The sequence below is a fragment of the Diorhabda carinulata genome, chromosome 10 (genome assembly GCF_026250575.1).
Source record: "Diorhabda carinulata isolate Delta chromosome 10, icDioCari1.1, whole genome shotgun sequence".
NCBI classification, from domain to species: Eukaryota; Metazoa; Arthropoda; class Insecta; order Coleoptera; family Chrysomelidae; genus Diorhabda; species Diorhabda carinulata.
The window spans coordinates 13,871,657-13,891,265 of record NC_079469.1 but is presented as its reverse complement, the minus strand read 5'-3'; the positions used below and the strand labels follow the sequence as shown (position 1 = coordinate 13,891,265).

Here is a 19,609-nt window from a genome sequence, read left to right as displayed (position 1 = left end):
ATAACCTTAAGTGTTTTAAAATTGCCCTAAAACTATCTAAAATAACCTTAAGTGTTTTAAACTTGCCCTAAAACGATCTAGAAAGACCTTAAGTGTTTTAAAATTGCCCCAAAACTATCTAAAATAACCTTAAGTGTTTTAAACTTGCCCTAAAACGATCTGAAATGACCTTAAGTGTTTTAAAATTGCCCTAAAACTATCTAAAATAACCTTAAGTGTTTTAAAATTGCCCTAAAACGATCTAGAATGACCTTAAGTGTTTTGAAATTGGCCTAAAACTATCTAAAATAACCTTAAGTGTTTTAAACTTGCCCTAAAACGATCTAGAAAGACCTTAAGTGTTTTAAAATTGCCCTAAAACTATCTAAAATAACCTTAAGTGTTTTAAACTTGCCCTAAAACGATCTAGAAAGACCTTAAGTGTTTTAAAATTGCCCCAAAACTATCTAAAATAACCTTAAGTGTTTTAAACTTGCCCTAAAACTTTCTAAAATAACCTTAAGTGTTTTAAAATTGCCCTAAAACGATCTAGAATGACCTTAAGTGTTTTGAAATTGGCCTAAAATTTTCTAAAAGAACCTTAAGTGTTTTAAAATTGCCCTAAAACGATCTAAAATGACCTTAAGCGTTTTAAAATTGCCCTAAAACGATCTGGAATGACCTTAAGTGTCTTTAAGAAGGGCGTGAAAGGTTTGTAATTATTTAGAAGACGAAAATTTCCCTGACGTTAACAAAAAGATTCGCAAATCACGAAATTCACAAAGTTTATCAAGAAAGTGATTATATTTCAGAAAACAAATGACACAATTGTAATGAGATATTTCGTAATACGAAAAATATTTATTTTCAATAGTATCTTGTATCCGAGGAAATGAAAGATATTTAAAGAATGCCGATACTAAATCGAAACCGGTCAGTTTATCAGAAAACGTTCAGTGAATCGAGCCTCTTCGAATCTCGCTCTCTACGACAAACGATTTTTCGAAAAAAAAAAAAAATAAAAAAAATGTTGTCGACAGCGTCCACACCTACAAATATCATAAACAAAAACGACCAACGAAAATCGCCACAAGGAAGTCCGCCTAACATTGTAAGTCATATTTATCATTATTATCATTTTTTTTTAGACGATACTGTATATAAATATCACGGAACATTAAGAATCATCCAAAACGATCTATAAGCACGAAGTATGCTCTATAATACGCTCCAGAATTATTCAAATTTGATCTAGAATTATCTAAAAGGTCTAAAACGATCCACAATCTCTTCTATTTGATCTAGAACGGTCTAAAATTTTCTTGAACAATTAAAAATGGACTACAGTGTCTTTAAAAGATCTAAAACAAGTTCTAAGGATAGAAAGTATTGTCTAACTTCATTTAGTATGATCTAGAAAGGTCTAAAATGGACTATAATATCTTTAAAAGATCTAAAACATGTTCTAAGGATAGAAAGTATTGTCTAACTTCATTTAGTATGATCTAGAAAGGTCTAAAATGGACTATAATATCTTTAAAAGTTCTAAAACAAGTTCTAAGGATAGAAAGTATTGTCTAACTTCATTTAGTATGATCTAGAAAGGTCTAAAATGGACTACAGTATCTTTAAAAGTTCTAAAACAAGTTTTATGAATAGAAAGTATTGTCTAACCTGAATTAATACGATCTAGAGAGGTCTAAAATGCACTAAAGTATCTTTAAAAGATCTAAAACAAGTTCTAAGGATAGAAAGTATTGTCTAACTTCATTTAGTATGATCTAGAAAGGTCTAAAATGGACTATAATATCTTTAAAAGATCTAAAACAAGTTCTAAGGATAGAAAGTATTGTCTAACTTCGTTTAGTATGATCTAAAAAGGTCTAAAATGGACTATAGTATCTTTAAAAGTTCTAAAACAAGTTCTAATGATAGAAAGTATTGTCTAACTTCGTTTAGTATGATCTAGAAAGGTGTAAAACCAAGTACATGATCTAAAAAAGTTCTAAGATGAAAAAAGTATCAAATAACTCAGTTTAGTTTAATCTAAAAAGTTTTAAGGGGTCTTCAAATGTTCTAAAACAATATATAATGATATAAATTACTGTTATACTTAATCTAGAAATATCATAATTGTTCTTAAGCAATCTACAGCGACGTTATCAAATTATTTCCTAATTTCATTTAGCTGCATCTCGATTATTCTCGGATGTTTTTAAAAGCAGATTGTGACATGACACAGTTTATATTAAGAAAAAATATAAATATAAATTCGGATAAGATATTTTCAAGGATATAAAAATAAAAACAACGCAATTTCGAAATTATTCGCTATTTGAATCGTTGACAAATACAAACATTCGTTACGATACTTTCGGTACACACTGTATGAAACGATCTGAATCATTTCCTAGCGAAAAAATTGGAAAATTCATCGGTTATAAGTGGAATTATAACGAAAATACCGTTTATATCAAATAGATGTTCAAAGTTCTAAAACAAGTTCTAAGGATAGAGAGTATTGTCTAACTTCGTTTAGTATGATCTAGAAAGGTATAAAACGGACTAAATTATCTTTAAAAGTTCTAAAATAAGTTCTAATGATAGAAAGTATTGTCTAACTTCGTTTAGTATGATCTAGAAAGGTCTAAAACGGACTAGAGTATCTTTAAAAGTTCTAAAACCAGTTCTAATGATAGAAAGTATTGTCTAGCTTCGTTTAGTATGATCTAGAAAGGTCTAAAATGGACTAGAGTATCTTTAAAAGTTCTAAAACAAGTTCTAATGATAGAAAGTATAGTCTAACTTCATTTAGTATGATCTAGAAAGGTCTAAAACGGACTAAAGTATCTTTAAAAGTTCTAAAACAAGTTCTAATGATAGAAAGTATTGTCTAACTTCGTTTAGTATGATCTAGAAAGGTCTAAAACGGACTAGAGTATCTTTAAAAGTTCTAAAACCAGTTCTAATGATAGAAAGTATTGTCTAGCTTCGTTTAGTATGATCTAGAAAGGTCTAAAACGGACTAAAGTATCTTGTAAAGTTCTAAAACAAGTCCTAATGATAGAAAGTATTGTCTAACTTCGTTAAGTATGATCTAGAAAGGTCTAAAACGGACTAAAGTATCTTTAAAAGTTCTAAAACAAGTTCTAATGATAGAAAGTATTGTCTAACTTCGTTTAGTATGATCTAAAAAGACCTAAAGTGGACTAAGTATCTTTGAATCGTTGACAAAGACAAACATTCGTGGCGATACTTTCGGTAGACACTGTATGAAACGATCTGAATCATTTCCTAGTGAAAAAATTGGAAAATTCATCGCTTATAAGTGGAATTATAACGAAAATACCGTTTATATCAAATAGATGATGCAATTTATCGAGAAAATTACGAATGGGGAAAAAAACGAGGTCGGTACATTATAAAAAGCGTTGAAAACAAAAACATTCGATTAAATTATAGTTTAAACGCTAATAAATATGAACGCGAAGATATCTAAAGATGTGAGTAATTGTTTATTTCATTATTTTTAAAAATAAACCGCATTTTTATATGAAAGTTTCTTATCGAGTCGTAATTCATCACTTAAGTCGCGTTATTGACGCACAGATGGCGCTTCAATTGTCAAATCCGTACGACGTTTACGAAGTACCAGCTTTCGAAATACTATGTGTCAAATTTTATGACATTTCGATAAGTCAGAAAAAAATGACAGTCGTTTAAGTGAAGTTATTTTCGTTTTTTTTTCGTTCTTGATAAAAAAAATACTGTACAAGCTCAGCTACGACTACGATCATTTGTTTTTTGGTTTACTAAATTTTAAGCGTGATCGATGATGGTGAATGTTCTGGTCGTCCAATCGAGATGATTACTCAAGAAAACATCAAAAAATTCCATAAATTCATTATATCCAATCGTTCTGATATCAAAACGATCATCATCTGATCGTACTGCAGATGATGCATCACGTCCGAAGCTTCCAAATGCACAACAATCATCTGGGAAGGTTATGGCTTCAATATTACACTTGGAATTGATTTCTCGTCTACCGTATAGTCCAGATTCGGTCTACAGTGACTATTTATCTCAAAAAACGCTCGCCGTTAAGAAATTCAGCTGAAATGACGAAGAAATCGCTGAAATTGAAGCATTTTTCGAAGCAAAAGACAAATCCTTGTTCGAGGACGTCATCGAGATGTTAGAGAAGCGTTTTCGGGATGCGCGTGGTATATTGTCCATGGAGTATCTCTAAAAGAGAGAGACAAATAGTTGTTGGATCGTTCGAATGCAAAAATCGAGGAAAATCGACCTTATATGATGGAAAAAACCACCGATTAATAAATCGATGATAAAATTGAAAAAAATACACTTGGAATTGCTTTCTCGTCCACCGTATAGTCCAGATTCGGTCTACAGTGACTGTTTATCTCAAAAAAACGCTCGCCGGTAAGAAATTCAGCTGAAATGACGAAGAAATCGCTGAAACTGAAGCGTAAAAGACAAATCCTTAGTTAGTGAGAGGATTTATTGAATGTTGATGTACATTTAGTGTTTAAAATGTCATTTTTTCAGCCGAAGCTGATGCCGGGAGGAAACTATATAAGAATAGGTAAAGATTCGGCGCACAGCACGTGCGTGGTGTTCGCCCCGCGCGCCGAAGAAGTCGGAGTCTTGGCGAAATATTTGAAAATATTCAAAAATCACGGCGTGAATCTTCTGCACATCGAATCGAGACCTTCGACCAAAACGCCGGAAAATTACGAATTTATGGTGGAGTGCGCGCCGACCGGAAACCTAGGAGCCGCCATAACCGATTTGAAAAACACCAGCAACTATTTCCAGATTATATCGAGAGATTACAAAGATAATAAAGGTATGGGCCGTTCGAATTTAAACGAATTTGATTAATGGAAAATTTTTTATAGACACCGTACCGTGGTTTCCGAGGCGAATTAGGGATTTGGATCGATTCGCTAATCAAATTTTATCGTACGGAGCCGAATTGGACGCCGATCATCCGGGATTCACGGATCCCGTATACAGGGCGCGCAGAAAATATTTCGCGGACATCGCTTTCAATTACAAGTAAGTTATATTTATCGTACAATTCGATATATCAGACGGTTTTCGAAATTCCAAACTTGGCAACGTCGCCTCGATGTTTTATTATGGGATATAGTGTTCGATGGTCGTTTGACCGAATATTTTTATGAAAAAATGTGTTTTTGTTCCAACGTCAATTACGAGAGTAAAAATTTGGGTGTTCGAATTCAAACATGCTCGATTGGCGATGAGGGTTCGGAGAGGTGGAAAACCATCGAAAAAGTTCACCAAATTGTACTAGACGAACTTCAGTTTGAGTTTAGAGACAAAAGAACGCATTTTTTACCATTTTACCATTTACCATCCACCGTGTTCGCCGGATCTAATCCCCGGCGACTTTTTGCTCTTACCTAACTTTAAAGTTTCCCTTGGAAAAAAAAGATTCTCAAATCCGACGATTTTTATTTGTAATGTTATTATCGAACAACCCTCGTATGTCTATTAGTATGGAAAACAATACGAAAAAAAAAGAAATTCTTAGGAACTCCCACTGTATATTAATACAAACGCCAGTTGAAGAAAAATATTGCCAAAGACAAAGATTTTTATTTGTAATATTTTCAAACAACCCTCGTATTCTTAACAGTATGAAAAACAATACGAAAAATAGAAATTCTTAGGAACTCCCCCCTGTATATTAATACAAACGCCAGTTGAAGAAAAATATTGCCAAAGACAAAGATTTTTATTTGTAATATTTTCAAACAACCCTCGTATTCTCAAAAGTATGAAAAACAATACGAAAAATAGAAATTCTTAGGAACTCCCCCCTGTATATTAATACAAACGCCAGTTGAAGAAAAATATTTCCGAAGACAAAGATTTTTATTTGTAATATTTTCAAACAACCCTCGTATTCTCAAAAGTATGAAAAACAATAGGAAAAAAAAGAAATTCTTTGGAACTCCCCCCTGTATATTAATATAAACGCCAGTTGAAGAAAAATATTTCCAAAGACAATGATTTTATATTTTCAAACAACTCTCGTATTCTTAATAGTATGAAAAACAATACGAAAAAAAAAGAAATTCTTTGGAACTCTCCCTGTATATTAATATAAAAGTCAGTTGAAGAAAAAGATTTTCAAAAAAAACATTTTTTATTTTTAATATTTTCAAACAACCCTCGTATTCTCAAAAGTATGAAAAACAATAGGAAAAAAAGAAATTCTTTGGAACTCCCCCCTGTATATTAATATAAACGCCAGTTGAAGAAAAATATTTCCAAAGACAATGATTTTATATTTTCAAACAACCCTCGTATTCTTAATAGTATGAAAAACGATACGAAAACAAGAAATTCTATGGAACTCTCCCCTGTATATTAATATAAAAGTCAGTTGAAGAAAAAAATTTTCAAAAAAAACATTTTTTATTTGTAATATTTTCAAACAACCCTCGTATTCTCAAAAGTATGAAAAACAATAGGAAAAAAAGAAATTCTTTGGAACTCCCCCCTGTATATTAATATAAACGCCAGTTGAAGAAAAATATTTCCAAAGTCAATGATTTTATATTTTCAAACAACCCTCGTACTCTTAATAGTATGAAAAACGATACGAAAACAAGAAATTCTATGGAACTCCCCCTGTATATTAATATAAAAGTCAGTTGAAGAAAAAGATTTTCAAAAAAAACATTTTTTATTTGTAATATTTTCAAACAACCCTCGTATTCTCAAAAGTATGAAAAACAATAGGAAAAAAAGAAATTCTTTGGAACTCCCCCCTGTATATTAATATAAACGCCAGTTGAAGAAAAATATTTCCAAAGACAATGATTTTATATTTTCAAACAACCCTCGTATTCTTAATAGTATGAAAAACGATACGAAAACAAGAAATTCTATGGAACTCCCCCCTGTATATTAATATAAAAGTCAGTTGAAGAAAAAGATTTTCAAAAAAAACATTTTTTATTTGTAATATTTTCAAACAACCATCGTATTCTTAATATGCAGTATGTTTAATGTTTAACATAAAGCTACGTTGCCAGATTTATTTCTATTTCACGGATTATAGGGAAAAACGTTTTCAATTTTTTTATAGACATGGGCAAAAATTACCTCACGTAGATTATACAAAAGAAGAAATTGAAACTTGGGGTAAAGTTTTTAAGCAACTAACTACGTTATATCCTACCCACGCCTGTAAAGAACATAATCACGTATTTCCTTTACTGATTGAAAATTGTGGTTATAGAGAAGACAACATACCGCAATTAGAAGATATATCTAACTTCCTAAAAGGTATTTTTTTTTCGAAAAAAAAAAATTATTAATAAATTAGTCATAATTAAACTTTTTTAGATTGTACTGGTTTTACTTTACGTCCCGTAGCGGGTCTATTATCATCTAGAGACTTTCTAGCCGGTTTAGCATTCAGAGTTTTCCATTCCACCCAGTATATCAGACATCCTAGTAAACCCTACTACACCCCCGAACCCGACGTATGCCACGAATTATTAGGACACGTACCCTTATTCGCCGATCCGGAATTCGCTCAATTTTCCCAAGAAATCGGTTTGGCATCGTTGGGAGCACCAGACGATTTTATAGAAAAACTAGCCACGGTAATAATACATTTTCAACCGACCCGGTATATGAAAAACGTCTAAAACTACTTATTTTGCAGTGTTTTTGGTTTACCGTTGAATTTGGATTGTGTAGAGAAAATGGAGAATTGAAAGCTTATGGGGCGGGTTTGTTATCGAGTTTTGGAGAATTACAATACGCCCTAGAAATGAAATCGGAAATAAGACCTTTCGATCCGGTTAAAACGGCCGTACAAAAATACCCGATAACCCAATATCAACCTATTTATTACGTCGCCGAAAGCTTCGAAGATGCCAAAGAAAAAATGATGTAAGTATAAATGAATTTCTACTCACCCTGTATAACACTTTAAACTAACTTCACTATTATTGAAATTTTTTATATAAACACTCACTGTATACACGTAAAAGTCATTTAATGCACTTTATATATGAAGTAATTAAATAAAATATTTTAAATTGCATAAAACTAACCTCTAAATATTAACCGTTGACAGATCAATATAAACTGAACATAGATTCAATCGATAGTGTCTACCATACTGTTCGTGAACTGTCGATCATTTCCGTCACGGCGGTCGTTGTGTTTGGGTATAGTTAGGTAGAAAATTTCACTATATAATTTATAATCATTTATTTCAGTTTACACTGTATATAAAATAAATATATAGAATCGTTTAAATTTCATAAAACTAACGTTTAAATAGTAACCATTAACGCAAATTAAACAACAATGATTCAATTGACGGTTTCTATCATTTCGTGTACTATCGTTTGTAATTGATCATTTCTGTCATGGCGGGTCGTTGTTTTTGGGTACAGTTCGGCACAAAATTTCACTATATAATGTATAATTATGTATTTTAGTCTACACTGTATATAAAATCGTTTAAATTTCAGAAAACTAACGTTTAAATCGGAACTATTAACGAAAATTAAAAAATGATTCAATAGATGGTTTCTATCAGTTCGTGTACTATTGTTAGTAATTCGATCATTTCCGTCATGGCGGTCGTTGTTTTTGGGTATAGTTAGGTACAAAATTTCACTATATCATGTATAATTAATTATGTATTTTCATCTACACTTTATACAAAAATCGGTTAAAACGTATAAATAACAACCCTAAAAAACTAAGTAGGTATCTATTCAATCAATGATTTCTATCAATTCGAGTACTGTCATTTGTGATTCGATCTTTTCCATAATGGCGGGTTGATTTTGAGTACAAATTTTATTTAAATTTTCTTTTTCAGAAAATATGCGAGTACAATACCAAGAAAATTTGGTGTCAGATACAACGCTTATACCCAAAGCATAGAAGTTTTAGATTCTAAATTACAAATTCAACGCTTGGTTAGTAATATTTCAACGGAAATGTCCATACTGACTGATTCTTTGAAAAAATTGTAATACCTTACGAAATCTTAGTATTATTTGTTTTTTTTTATATATATATTTATATTATTTAGTGAATAAATAAACATTTATTTCCTATATTTTGATATTTTTATGAGGGAAAATCTTCAATGATAGGTTTAAAGGTAAATTATAAATATAGATTGAAATATACGTTTTTATTTGTCTGTATATATCACAATAATTAAAATAGGTGTTAATAAAATATAGAAATTCATTATTTTCAAAATATATACAATAATTATGTCGTTTTTTTTAAATATATTATTCAAAATATAAACATCGATATAAATAATCGAATTGAACTACGCCATTTTGGAAAACAGTTGAGTCTCGAAAGTGTTTAGGTTAGTTGTCGTGTGACACCGGTAGACGAAAGGTTGCGCGTTGTGGAAAGTTATACAAAATTATTATTTAAACAAATAAAATCGATATAAAAAGTGCAATCATAAATAGTGAAACGATTTTAAGTGTTTGTTTAGTGTTATTGTTATAATAAAAAAGTGTTGTGAGTGTTTTTTTTGTGATAAGTTTTGTGTAGACAGTAGACGCGCCAAAAAAACCGAAGGTAATCATTTATTCTTATTTTTCGATTATTATTAATAATATAAAGGTTTTAATGAAATTTTTGGATATTAGCTACGGGGTAAACTATAATTACCTTTTATATTATCAATTCCAATTAGGTATTAATTCAATTCATTATTAAACTCAACTGAACTCAAAATGTCCGACTTCAACCGATAATAAATTATTTTAAATGAAATTTAATTTGAAAAATTGTGATTTTTCTCAAAATTTCGTAAACCAATATAAATATTTTAATGAATTTTGTAAAAAAATGGATGAAATTTAATATGAAAACACTTAATCACTTTGTTTGGGTATTGGAATCGGGGTTACTGTATATCAAAGTCTGTTGTTGCAATGGTAGAGGTAGGGATACTGCTGGTACGATTACAGAGGCTTGTCCTGGTATAGCAGGTAATCCTTGAATCGCTGTGGTGGTACTACTGACTATTCCTTGATTTGAGGTTTGGTAAGATATGGCTGGTTCCTGTGGAACGTTAATTAACACTACCTTTTATTTCAAAAATTCGTACAGGCCACAATGAAATGAATATTGAGTTAAACTTCTTACAGATTATACATAAAGGATTTTTTTATTAGGAAAAAAATCGACAACGTTCTAAATGTTAGTATTTCTGAGATACGGGGCTTTAAAATAATAGTAAGTAAAATATTAGTATGAAGTTAATGTCGTTTTTGAAAAATCGTACAAGTCAAAATAACCAAAATTTTAAGCTGAAATTTTGGTGAATTATATGAAAAAGATTATTTAATCAGGAAAAAAATTGACATTGTACTAAACTTTTGTATATCTGAGATACGGGGCTTCAAAATAAATGTCTCCAAAATATTGGTATGAAACTATTGTCGTTTTTGAAAAATCGTTCAAGTCAAAATAACCAAAATTTTAAGCTGAAATTTTGGTGAATTATATGAAAAAGATTATTTAATCAGGAAAAAAATTGACATTGTACTAAACTTTTGTATATCTGAGATACGGGGCTTCAAAATAAATGTCTCCAAAATATTGGTATGAAACTATTGTCGTTTTTGAAAAATCGTTCAAGTCAAAATAATCAAAATTTTGAGCTGAAATTTTGAGAGATTATATAAAAAGGATTATTTTATTAGGAAAAAAATTGAAAACATCCTAAATATTAATGTATCTGAGATACGGGGCTTTAAAATAATAGTAACTAAAATATTGGTATGAAGTTAGTGTCGTTTTTGAAAAATCGTACAAATCAAAATAATCAAAATTTTTAGCTGAAATTTTGGTGAATTATATAAAAAAGATTATTTAATCAGAAAAAAAATTGACAATGTCCTATATTTTTGTATATCTGATATACGGGGCTTCAAAACAAATATCTCTAAAATATTGGTATAAAGGTATTGTTGTTTTTGAAAAATCGTACAAGTAAAAATAATCAAAATTTTGGGCTGAAATTTTGAGTCATTATAAGGAAAAGATCATTCTATCAAGAAAAAAATGTAGAATGTCTCAACTATCAGTATACAGTACATACAGTGTTGGACAAAAGTATAGAAAATATGGTATTGAAAATTTTACTTGTTTATCATGGTGAATTGAAAAATGAATTAATGATTATTACCACTTGTTGTGAACCAGGTAATATTCCAAGTCTTGCCATCAACAATTGCTCCGAGACTCTTCTAAGTTCTTGTTGTTGCTGCCCAATCACAGCTTGTAGTTCTGCATGCTTCCTCTGAAGATCAACTTGCAACTGAGACTGCGCATTAGGCATCACGATATTATCAACCTAAAAACCATAAAAATTGCGCATCCCCCGGTATATTCATCTATATATATATATATATTAACATTACCGGAGCTGGTGATAGTATACCGGGCGAGGGAAAATTGTTGATCAGCTGTTGTACAGGTATGGCTGTTAAATAATGTTGAGGATCCGTAAACTGAGTCGGTTGTATCTGATGTTGATGGACGATTGGTTCGGATTGTATAGGTTGTACTACGTGGGGGGGATTCTGGGGGACGTAATTACTTTGAGATTTCTATAAATAAAAACGATTATTACGCATACAATTCTTTATTCTAAGTAAAACAGTTCATAGAAAACGAGAACGATACAAAAAAGTTTTTACAAAGAAGAAGATCCGATCGAAAAGTGACTAGAAAGCTGGTATTCAATCTAAAAGTGACTGTGAAATTTTAAATAGTGTCTAGAAAGTTGGGATTCAGTATAAAAGTTTCTAGAAAGCTGGGATTCAGTCTAAAAGTGACTGTGCGGACTTTAATAGTGTATAGGAAGTTGGGATTAAGTCTAAAAGTGTCTAGAATGCTAAGATTCAGTCTAAAAGTGACTGTGAAATCTTGAATAGTGTCTAGAAAGTTGGGATTAAATCTAAAAGTGTCTAGAAAGCTGGGATTAAGTCTAAAAGTGACTGTGAAATCTTGAATAGTGTCTAGAAAATTAAGATTAAGTCTAAAAGTGTCTAGAAAGCTGGGATTCAGTCTAAAAAAGACTGTGCGGACTTTAATAGTGTATAGGAAGTTGGGATTAAGTCTAAAAGTCTCTAGAAAGCTAAGATTCAGTCTAAAAGTGACTGTGAAATCTTGAATAGTGTCTAGAAAGTTGGGATTAAATCTAAAAGTGTCTAGAAAGCTGGGATTAAGTCTAAAAGTGACTGTGAAATTTTAAATAGTGTCTAGAAAGTTGGGATTCAGTATAAAAGTTTCTAGAAAGCTGGGATTCAGTCTAAAAGTGACTGTGCGGACTTTAATAGTGTATAGGAAGTTGGGATTAAGTCTAAAAGTGTCTAGAAAGCTAAGATTCAGTCTAAAAGTGACTGTGAAATCTTGAATAGTGTCTAGAAAGTTGGGATTAAATCTAAAAGTGTCTAGAAAGCTGGGATTAAGTCTAAAAGTGACTGTGAAATCTTGAATAGTGTCTAGAAAGTTGGGATTAAATCTAAAAGTGTCTAGAAAGCTGGGATTAAGTCTAAAAGTGACTGTGAAATCTTGAATAGTGTCTAGAAAGTTGGGATTAAATCTAAAAGTGTCTAGAAAGCTGGGATTAAGTCTAAAAGTGACTGTGAAATCTTGTATAGTGTCTAGAAAGTTGGGATTGAGTCTAAAATTGTCTAGAAAGCTGGGATTCTGTTTAAAAGTGTCTATAAAGCTGGGATTCAGTCTAAAAGCTACTAGAAAGCTAGGATTCAGTCTAAAAGTGACTTTGAGGACTTTAATAGTGTATAGGAAGTTGGGATTAAGTCTAAAAGTGTCTAGAAAGCTAAGATTCAGTCTAAAAGTTTCTAGAAAGCTGGGATTCAGTCTAAAAGTGACTGTGAAATCTTGAATAGTGTCTAGAAAGTTGGGATTGAGTCTAAAATTGTCTAGAAAGCTGGGATTCAGTCTAAAAGTGTCTAGAAAGCTAAGATTCAGTCTAAAAGTGACTGTGAAATCTTGAATAGTGTCTAGAAAGTTAAGATTAAGTCTAAAAGTGTCTAAAAAGCTGGGATTCAGTCTAAAAGTGTCTAGAAATCTAAGATTCAGTCTAAAAGTTACTAGGAAGTAAGGATTTCGTTTTAAAATAACTAACAAGCGAGGGATTTCAAAAAAAAGCGACTAGAAAGACTTGAAAAGGTTCCAAATAGCTATTATTGGGTTGAAAAGTGTTTTCGTCTATTAATAAATAATCAAGTCGTAGTTATAACGTTTTTAACTTATTCGAAACGTCGCATTTTTGAGGTCAAACATTCCTCTAGGGGTCGAAACGTGTTTAAAATCGATATCACAACATCTCGAGTTTATTAAGGCCGTTACGTAATTCCGACGCCTGCTTTTGATTCAATCTTTCAATATTCCGAGCAAAAGTATAATTATTTTTAAGTATACGGGTTGTCCCCGTTGAAGAACTCACTCTATGACTCGATTGCCTGGAAGCGGGCGAGTCTGCGGACATCGAAGTACAATCCGAGGCGGATCCGTGTCTCACCACGCTCGTTTCGGTCGTACCGGTCGGACTTGAGACGGACCAAGGCGACGGTTCTTCGTTAGTTGATTCTCCTTCGCTGTTTCGTTTCGCCATCTCCGTGTTACTTCGTCGGGGAGAAAAAAAATATATTTTTTTTTCGGTACAAAATTATTAGAAAACGATCAATACCTTACAACTCTGTGATTGCAAACTATGAATTCCGGTTTGGAGTTCCATTGGTGGTACGTGATGTAGAATCTTGTTTGTAACCAGATCCACTGTTGACCTTTGGTTAAGAATCTGTAAAAACACGACGTACCCTCTCCCTTTTCCATCAGAGACACGTGACATACTACAACATTGTCTAAATCGTCTATGTGGTAATAGTCGTATCCTGGAAAGCACAAATTCGATAGAAATAATGAATCTAGAAATCGAAAAAAGTTGTCTAGAAAGTAAAAAAAGTGTCTAGGAAGTAAAAAAAGTTGTCTAGAAAGTAAAAACAGTGTCTAGAAAGTGAAAAAAGGGTATAGGAAGTGAAAAAAGTTGCCTAGAAAGTAAAAAAAAGTGTCTAGGAAGTAAAAAAAGTTGTGTAGAAAGTAAAAAAAGGGTCTGGGAAGCGAAAAAAGTTGTCTAGAAAGTAAAAAAAGTTGTCTAGAAAGTAAAAACAGTGTCTAGAAAGTGAAAAAAGGGTATAGGAAGTGAAAAAAGTTGCCTAGAAAGTAAAAAAAGTGTCTAGGAAGTAAAAAAAGTTGTCTAGAAAGTAAAAACAGTGTCTAGAAAGTGAAAAAAGGGTATAGGAAGTGAAAAAAGTTGCCTAGAAAGTAAAAAAAAGTGTCTAGGAAGTAAAAAAAGTTGTCTAGAAAGTAAAAAAAGGGTCTGGGAAGCGAAAAAAGTTGTCTAGAAAGTAAAAAAAGTGCCTAGGAAGTAAAAAAAGTTGTCTAGAAAGTAAAAACAGTGTCTAGAAAGTAACAAAAGGGTAAAGGAAGTGGAAAAAGTTGTCTAGAAAGTAAAAAAAGGATCTAGGAAGCGAAAAAAGTTATCTAGAAAGTAAAAAAAGTGTCTAAGAATTAAAAAAAAGTTGTCTAGAAAGTAAAAAAAGTGTCAAAAAAGTAAAAAAAGGGTCTAGGAAAGTAAAACAAGTGTCTAGAAAGTAAAAAAAGGATGTAGGAAGCGAAAAAAGTTGTCTAGAAAGTAAAAAAAGGATGTAGGAAGCGAAAAAAGTTGTTTAGAAAGTAAAAAAAGGATGTAGGAAGCGAAAAAAGTTGCCTAGAAAGTAAAAAAAGTGTCTAGGAAGTAAAAAAAGGGTCTATGAAGCGAAAAAAGTTGTTTAGAAAGTAAAAAAAAGGATGTAGGAAGCGAAAAAAGTTATCTAGAAAGTAAAAAAAGGACCTAGGAAGCGAAAAAAGTTGTCTATAAAGTGAAAAAAGTGTCTAGGAAGTAAAAAAGTTGTCTAGAAAGTAAAAAAGTGTTTAAAAAGCGAAAAAAGTTGTCTAGAATGTAAAAAAACTGTCTAGAAAGTAAAAAAGGGTCTAGGAAGCGAAAAAAGTTGCCTAGAAAGTAAAAAAAAGAGTCTAGAAAGTATGAAAAGCGTCTAGGAAGCAAAAAAATTTGTCTAGAAAGTAAAAAAAGTGTCTAGAAGTCGGAAAAAGTTGTCTAGAAAGTATAAAAGGGTCTAAGAAACGAAAAAAAAAAAGTGGAAATGGTTTCAAAAAGTATCTGGTAAGCCAAAATTAAATGTGGAAAGTGAATATGCTTTTACAAATTGTGTGGGTGGCCCAAAAAAGTGCCGCCTCGAAAGCTAATAATAACATAATAAACTCGCTAAGAAACATAACAACGAGTATACCTCGTATAAAAATAGATTACCTGACGTTCCTAAGAGCTCGAAAGGTAAATACCCAATAATTGGCGGGGCTCGATGATCTAAAAACAGAAATTTCCATTCCAGACTATGCCTAGACGTAAATTCACTTTTCGTCGAGTCTGTCAAAGGCATTTCTTTGATCAATAATGGTGTTTGGATACGTCCCGTCCCGACAAATAATAATCTATGAATCATACAAAAAAATAGATATATTATTATTAGAATTATTATGAAATTTTTATTTTTTGCACTCACCTCGTATCGGTTTCGCCCCCGTATACGTTCTCGTTGCGTAATAAATTTTCATCTGGACCTAGAGCATCATAAAATTTAAAAAAAAAACAATAAATAGTGAACGATAAAGTTGCATTGGATTCGAACCCGCGACCGTTTGACTGCCTAACCTAACAAATATATATATATATATATATATATATATATATATATATATATATATATATATATACGAGGGTATAGAAAATTGTGGAAAAGAAACAAACTGATAAGAGTGAATGAAATAGAGTAGGTACTCACGAAAATATCCTTCGAAATGTACCATTTCGAAGGATTCGTCCGTTTTCGTTTCGAAACCGCCACGTTTCAAATGACACGTAAAGGATATTTGTTTGTCTTCCTGAGAAGGATTCAAAATGTTATATACGTTCGTGTATTCGTCTTCGCTAATCAGCTGATATATCGTCGTCTTCGATATTTCCTTCTGTAAAGGAATATGGAAAATTTATTGATTTCGAAAGTGCTTTTGACACAATTACGCACAGAAATAGTGAAATATGAGTCGTTAATTGATTTTCAAAGTGTTTTTGATACAATTACGCATAGAAATAGTGAAATATGAGTCGTTAATTGATTTTCAAAGTGTTTTTGATACAATTAAGCATAGAAATAGTGAAATATGAGTCGTTAATTGATTTTCAAAGTGTTTTTGATACAATTAAGCATAGAAATAGTGAAATACAAGTCAATAATTGATTTTCAAAGTGTTTTTGATACAATTAAGCATAGAAATAGTGAAATACAAGTCAACAATTGGTTTTCAAAGTGTTTTTGATACAATTAAGCATAGAAATAGTGAAATACAAGTCAACAATTGGTTTTCAAAGTATTTTTGATACAATTAAGCATAGAAATAGTGAAATACAAGTCAACAATTGATTTCAAAAGTGCTTTCGACACAATTACTGATAGAAATAGTGAAATATGAGTCGATAATTGATTTTTAAAGTGTTTTTGATACAATTAAGCATACAAATAGTGAAATACAAGTCAACAATTGATTTTCAAAGTGTTTTTGATACAATTAAGCATAGAAATAGTGAAATACAAGTCAACAATTGATTTCAAAAGTGCTTTCGACACAATTACTGATAGAAATAGTGAAATATGAGTCGATAATTGATTTTTAAAGTGTTTTTGATACAATTAAGCATACAAATAGTGAAATGCAAGTCAACAATTGATTTTCAAAGTGTTTTTGATACAATTAAGCATAGAAGTAGTGAAATTTTCGTCTATTATTGACATCACAAGTACTTTTGACGCAATTATTGAAACAAAATATGGGATATGGGGTTTTTATTGATTTCAAAAGTGCTTTCGACACAATTACTGATAGAAATAGTGAAATATGAGTCGATAATTGATTTTTAAAGTGTTTTTGATATAATTAAGCATAGAAATAGTGAAATATGAGTCGTTAATTGATTTTCAAAGTGTTTTTGATACAATTAAGCATAGAAATAGTGAAATATGAGTCGTTAATTGATTTTCAAAGTGTTTTTGATACAATTAAGCATAGAAATAGTGAAATACAAGTCAATAATTGATTTTCAAAGTGTTTTTGATACAATTAAGCATAGAAATAGTGAAATACAAGTCAATAATTGATTTTCAAAGTGTTTTTGATACAATTAAGCATAGAAATAGAGAAATACAAGTCAACAATTGGTTTTCAAAGTGTTTTTGATACAATTAAGCATAGAAATAGTGAAATACAAGTCAACAATTGATTTCAAAAGTGCTTTCGACACAATTACTGATAGAAATAGTGAAATATGAGTCGATAATTGATTTTTAAAGTGTTTTTGATACAATTAAGCATACAAATAGTGAAATACAAGTCAACAATTGATTTTCAAAGTGTTTTTGATACAATTAAGCATAGAAATAGTGAAATACATGTCAACAATTGATTTCAAAAGTGCTTTCGACACAATTACTGATAGAAATAGTGAAATATGAGTCGATAATTGATTTTTAAAGTGTTTTTGATACAATTAAGCATACAAATAGTGAAATGCAAGTCAACAATTGATTTTCAAAGTGTTTTTGATACAATTAAGCATAGAAGTAGTGAAATTTTCGTCTATTATTGACATCACAAGTACTTTTGACGCAATTATTGAAACAAAATATGGGATATGGGGTTTTTATTGATTTCAAAAGTGCTTTCGACACAATTACTGATAGAAATAGTGAAATATGAGTCGATAATTGATTTTTAAAGTGTTTTTGATATAATTAAGCATAGAAATAGTGAAATACAAGTCAACAATTGATTTTCACAGTGTTTTTGATACAATTAAGCATAGAAGTAGTGAAATTTTCGTCTATTATTGACATCACAAGTACTTTTGACGCAATTACTGAAACAAAATATGGGATATGGGGTTTTTATTGATTTCAAAAGTGCTTTTGACACATAAAGCGGATTTACTTACCGGGGAATACCCTAATAAAGAAGCTATACCTTCCGAAGTATAATATATTTGACCAGACGTCGAAAATATTATAATGAAACCGTCTACGGCTTCTAAAATGAGATGGATGAATTCTTCATTGGTCAGAAACGTCGGTTTCCAATCTTCTTCTATTTCGTTAACGCGCGATCTCACCGTAACTTCTAGAAATATAAGAAAAAAACAAACAAAATCTAATCGAATCCGATCGGATGTCGAATTTTTTTCTCACCGTTGTGATTTTTCAAAAACGAAATCGTCGATTTCAAAACCGTGGATTTGTCCATTTTTCTATTACCGCTCGAAACCATCGAACTCAACTCGTTTACTAACATGTTGAATTGATCCCGACGTTTTTTTTCACTCAAATTTCTAGATTTTCTAAAATTATAATTCACTTTTATAAAATATGATTTTTCCCAATCGAAATCGTACCTTTTTGAATCTTTGTCGTCTGAATCATCGTCCATCTGTTCTCTTAAAAGAAAAAACAAAAAAAAAATAACGATCACGCGTTTAAAATTAACAGATTTGATCTGAAATTATTATACGCACCTCGTACAAATACCTGTTAAATTAATACCGTTATGAAATGTGATTCGTTCGACCCTGAATATTATTGAATAATATTTACCGTTAAATTACAACACGCAGATTTAATTTTTTATACAATTTAAAAAAAAAATTTTGATACTCACTCGAATCGTTTATTAAATCTGGTTTTCAACATATTCCTAATTGTGCGTTACTGACAGTGACATATTGGTCGATAACACGCGAACGCCCCGTATATTTCGAACCGATTTCGTACGCCAAAACCTTCATCATAATCTTAGTAACGATTTTCGAATAAAACTAAGCCAATAATAACAAGAAAAACTCAACTGACACTCGTATAAACATATGTGTGTGCTAAATCACGAAGAATGTACTCGATAGAGTTCAAGTTCTCTGGCTACTGCCGTCGCTATTTTCATAAAACAACGTTGCCAAGTTTACTTCATTAATAAAATAATTCGTATCGTCGTAAGTTTTATTTTATAGGGTGATTCATTTATATTTATACCGTTCCTAGTAAGTAAACAATGATTTTATTGAAAAAAAAAGCTTAAATAATACTCAAGTATGAGTATAACTATATAGATTGTCCCAAAAATACGATTCGTTTTAATAAAAACCCCTATATTCACATTTTTTATTTCTATTTTATCATTTTCAATGGAACAACCCGTATATTTTCATTGTATTAGATGGTACTAATCGTTTTTTATCGTAGGGCACAAAATGTTTCCCATACCTATCTCAAATCTTTCTGAAATTATAAATATTTGTTTAAAAATAATGGTACACCCCCTGTATATTCTTTAGTACCCCCAATTTTTTATCAAAATAACTTTTTTT

The 19,609-nt window shown here is 30.9% G+C and overlaps 2 protein-coding genes across 3 annotated transcripts; one reads left to right on the top strand and one right to left on the bottom strand.

Annotated features, from left to right (window-relative positions):
- The first annotated feature begins 871 nt into the window (after window positions 1-871).
- On the top strand, window positions 872-9,297 carry LOC130898801 (protein henna). Its single transcript, XM_057808332.1, has 7 exons — window positions 872-1,090; window positions 4,552-4,852; window positions 4,905-5,064; window positions 7,130-7,329; window positions 7,390-7,652; window positions 7,715-7,944; window positions 8,891-9,297. Exons 1-7 carry the CDS (start codon window positions 890-892, stop codon window positions 9,045-9,047), a joined length of 1,512 nt encoding a protein of 503 aa, XP_057664315.1. The 5' UTR covers window positions 872-889; the 3' UTR covers window positions 9,048-9,297.
- LOC130898799 (circadian locomoter output cycles protein kaput) lies at window positions 9,197-19,193 on the bottom strand. 2 transcript variants are annotated; one of them, XM_057808330.1, is made up of 12 exons: window positions 18,907-19,193; window positions 18,644-18,685; window positions 18,441-18,589; window positions 18,191-18,372; window positions 15,987-16,170; window positions 15,708-15,765; window positions 15,455-15,636; window positions 13,775-13,979; window positions 13,532-13,709; window positions 11,475-11,663; window positions 11,240-11,407; window positions 9,197-10,110 (listed from the first exon to the last, which is right to left on the bottom strand). In XM_057808330.1, the coding sequence occupies exons 1-12, from the start codon at window positions 18,936-18,938 to the stop codon at window positions 9,925-9,927; spliced, it is 1,755 nt and encodes a 584-aa protein (XP_057664313.1). In that variant the 5' UTR covers window positions 18,939-19,193; the 3' UTR covers window positions 9,197-9,924. The 2 variants fall into 2 exon arrangements, with proteins under 2 accessions (XP_057664313.1, XP_057664314.1); XM_057808331.1 differs by lacking the exon at window positions 11,475-11,663 and having other exon boundaries at window positions 18,907-19,185.
- Window positions 19,194-19,609: the final 416 nt, after the last annotated feature.

Bases quoted from the DNA above. Each gene is read 5' to 3' on its own strand.
- LOC130898801 (XM_057808332.1), top strand. From the start codon at position 890: ATGCCGATACTAAATCGAAACCGGTCAGTTTATCAGAAAACGTTCAGT. The intron at 4,853-4,904 runs GTATGGGCCGTT...AATTTTTTATAG, and splicing joins AGATTACAAAGATAATAAAG to ACACCGTACCGTGGTTTCCG. The intron at 7,945-8,890 runs GTAAGTATAAAT...TTTCTTTTTCAG, and splicing joins GATGCCAAAGAAAAAATGAT to AAAATATGCGAGTACAATAC.
- LOC130898799 (XM_057808330.1), bottom strand. From the start codon at position 18,938: ATGTTGAAAACCAGATTTAATAAACGATTCGA. The intron at 16,171-18,190 runs GTAAGTAAATCC...ATTCCTTTACAG, and splicing joins CTTTATTAGGGTATTCCCCG to AAGGAAATATCGAAGACGAC. The intron at 11,664-13,531 runs GTGAGTTCTTCA...TTTTATTTATAG, and splicing joins CCAGGCAATCGAGTCATAGA to AAATCTCAAAGTAATTACGT.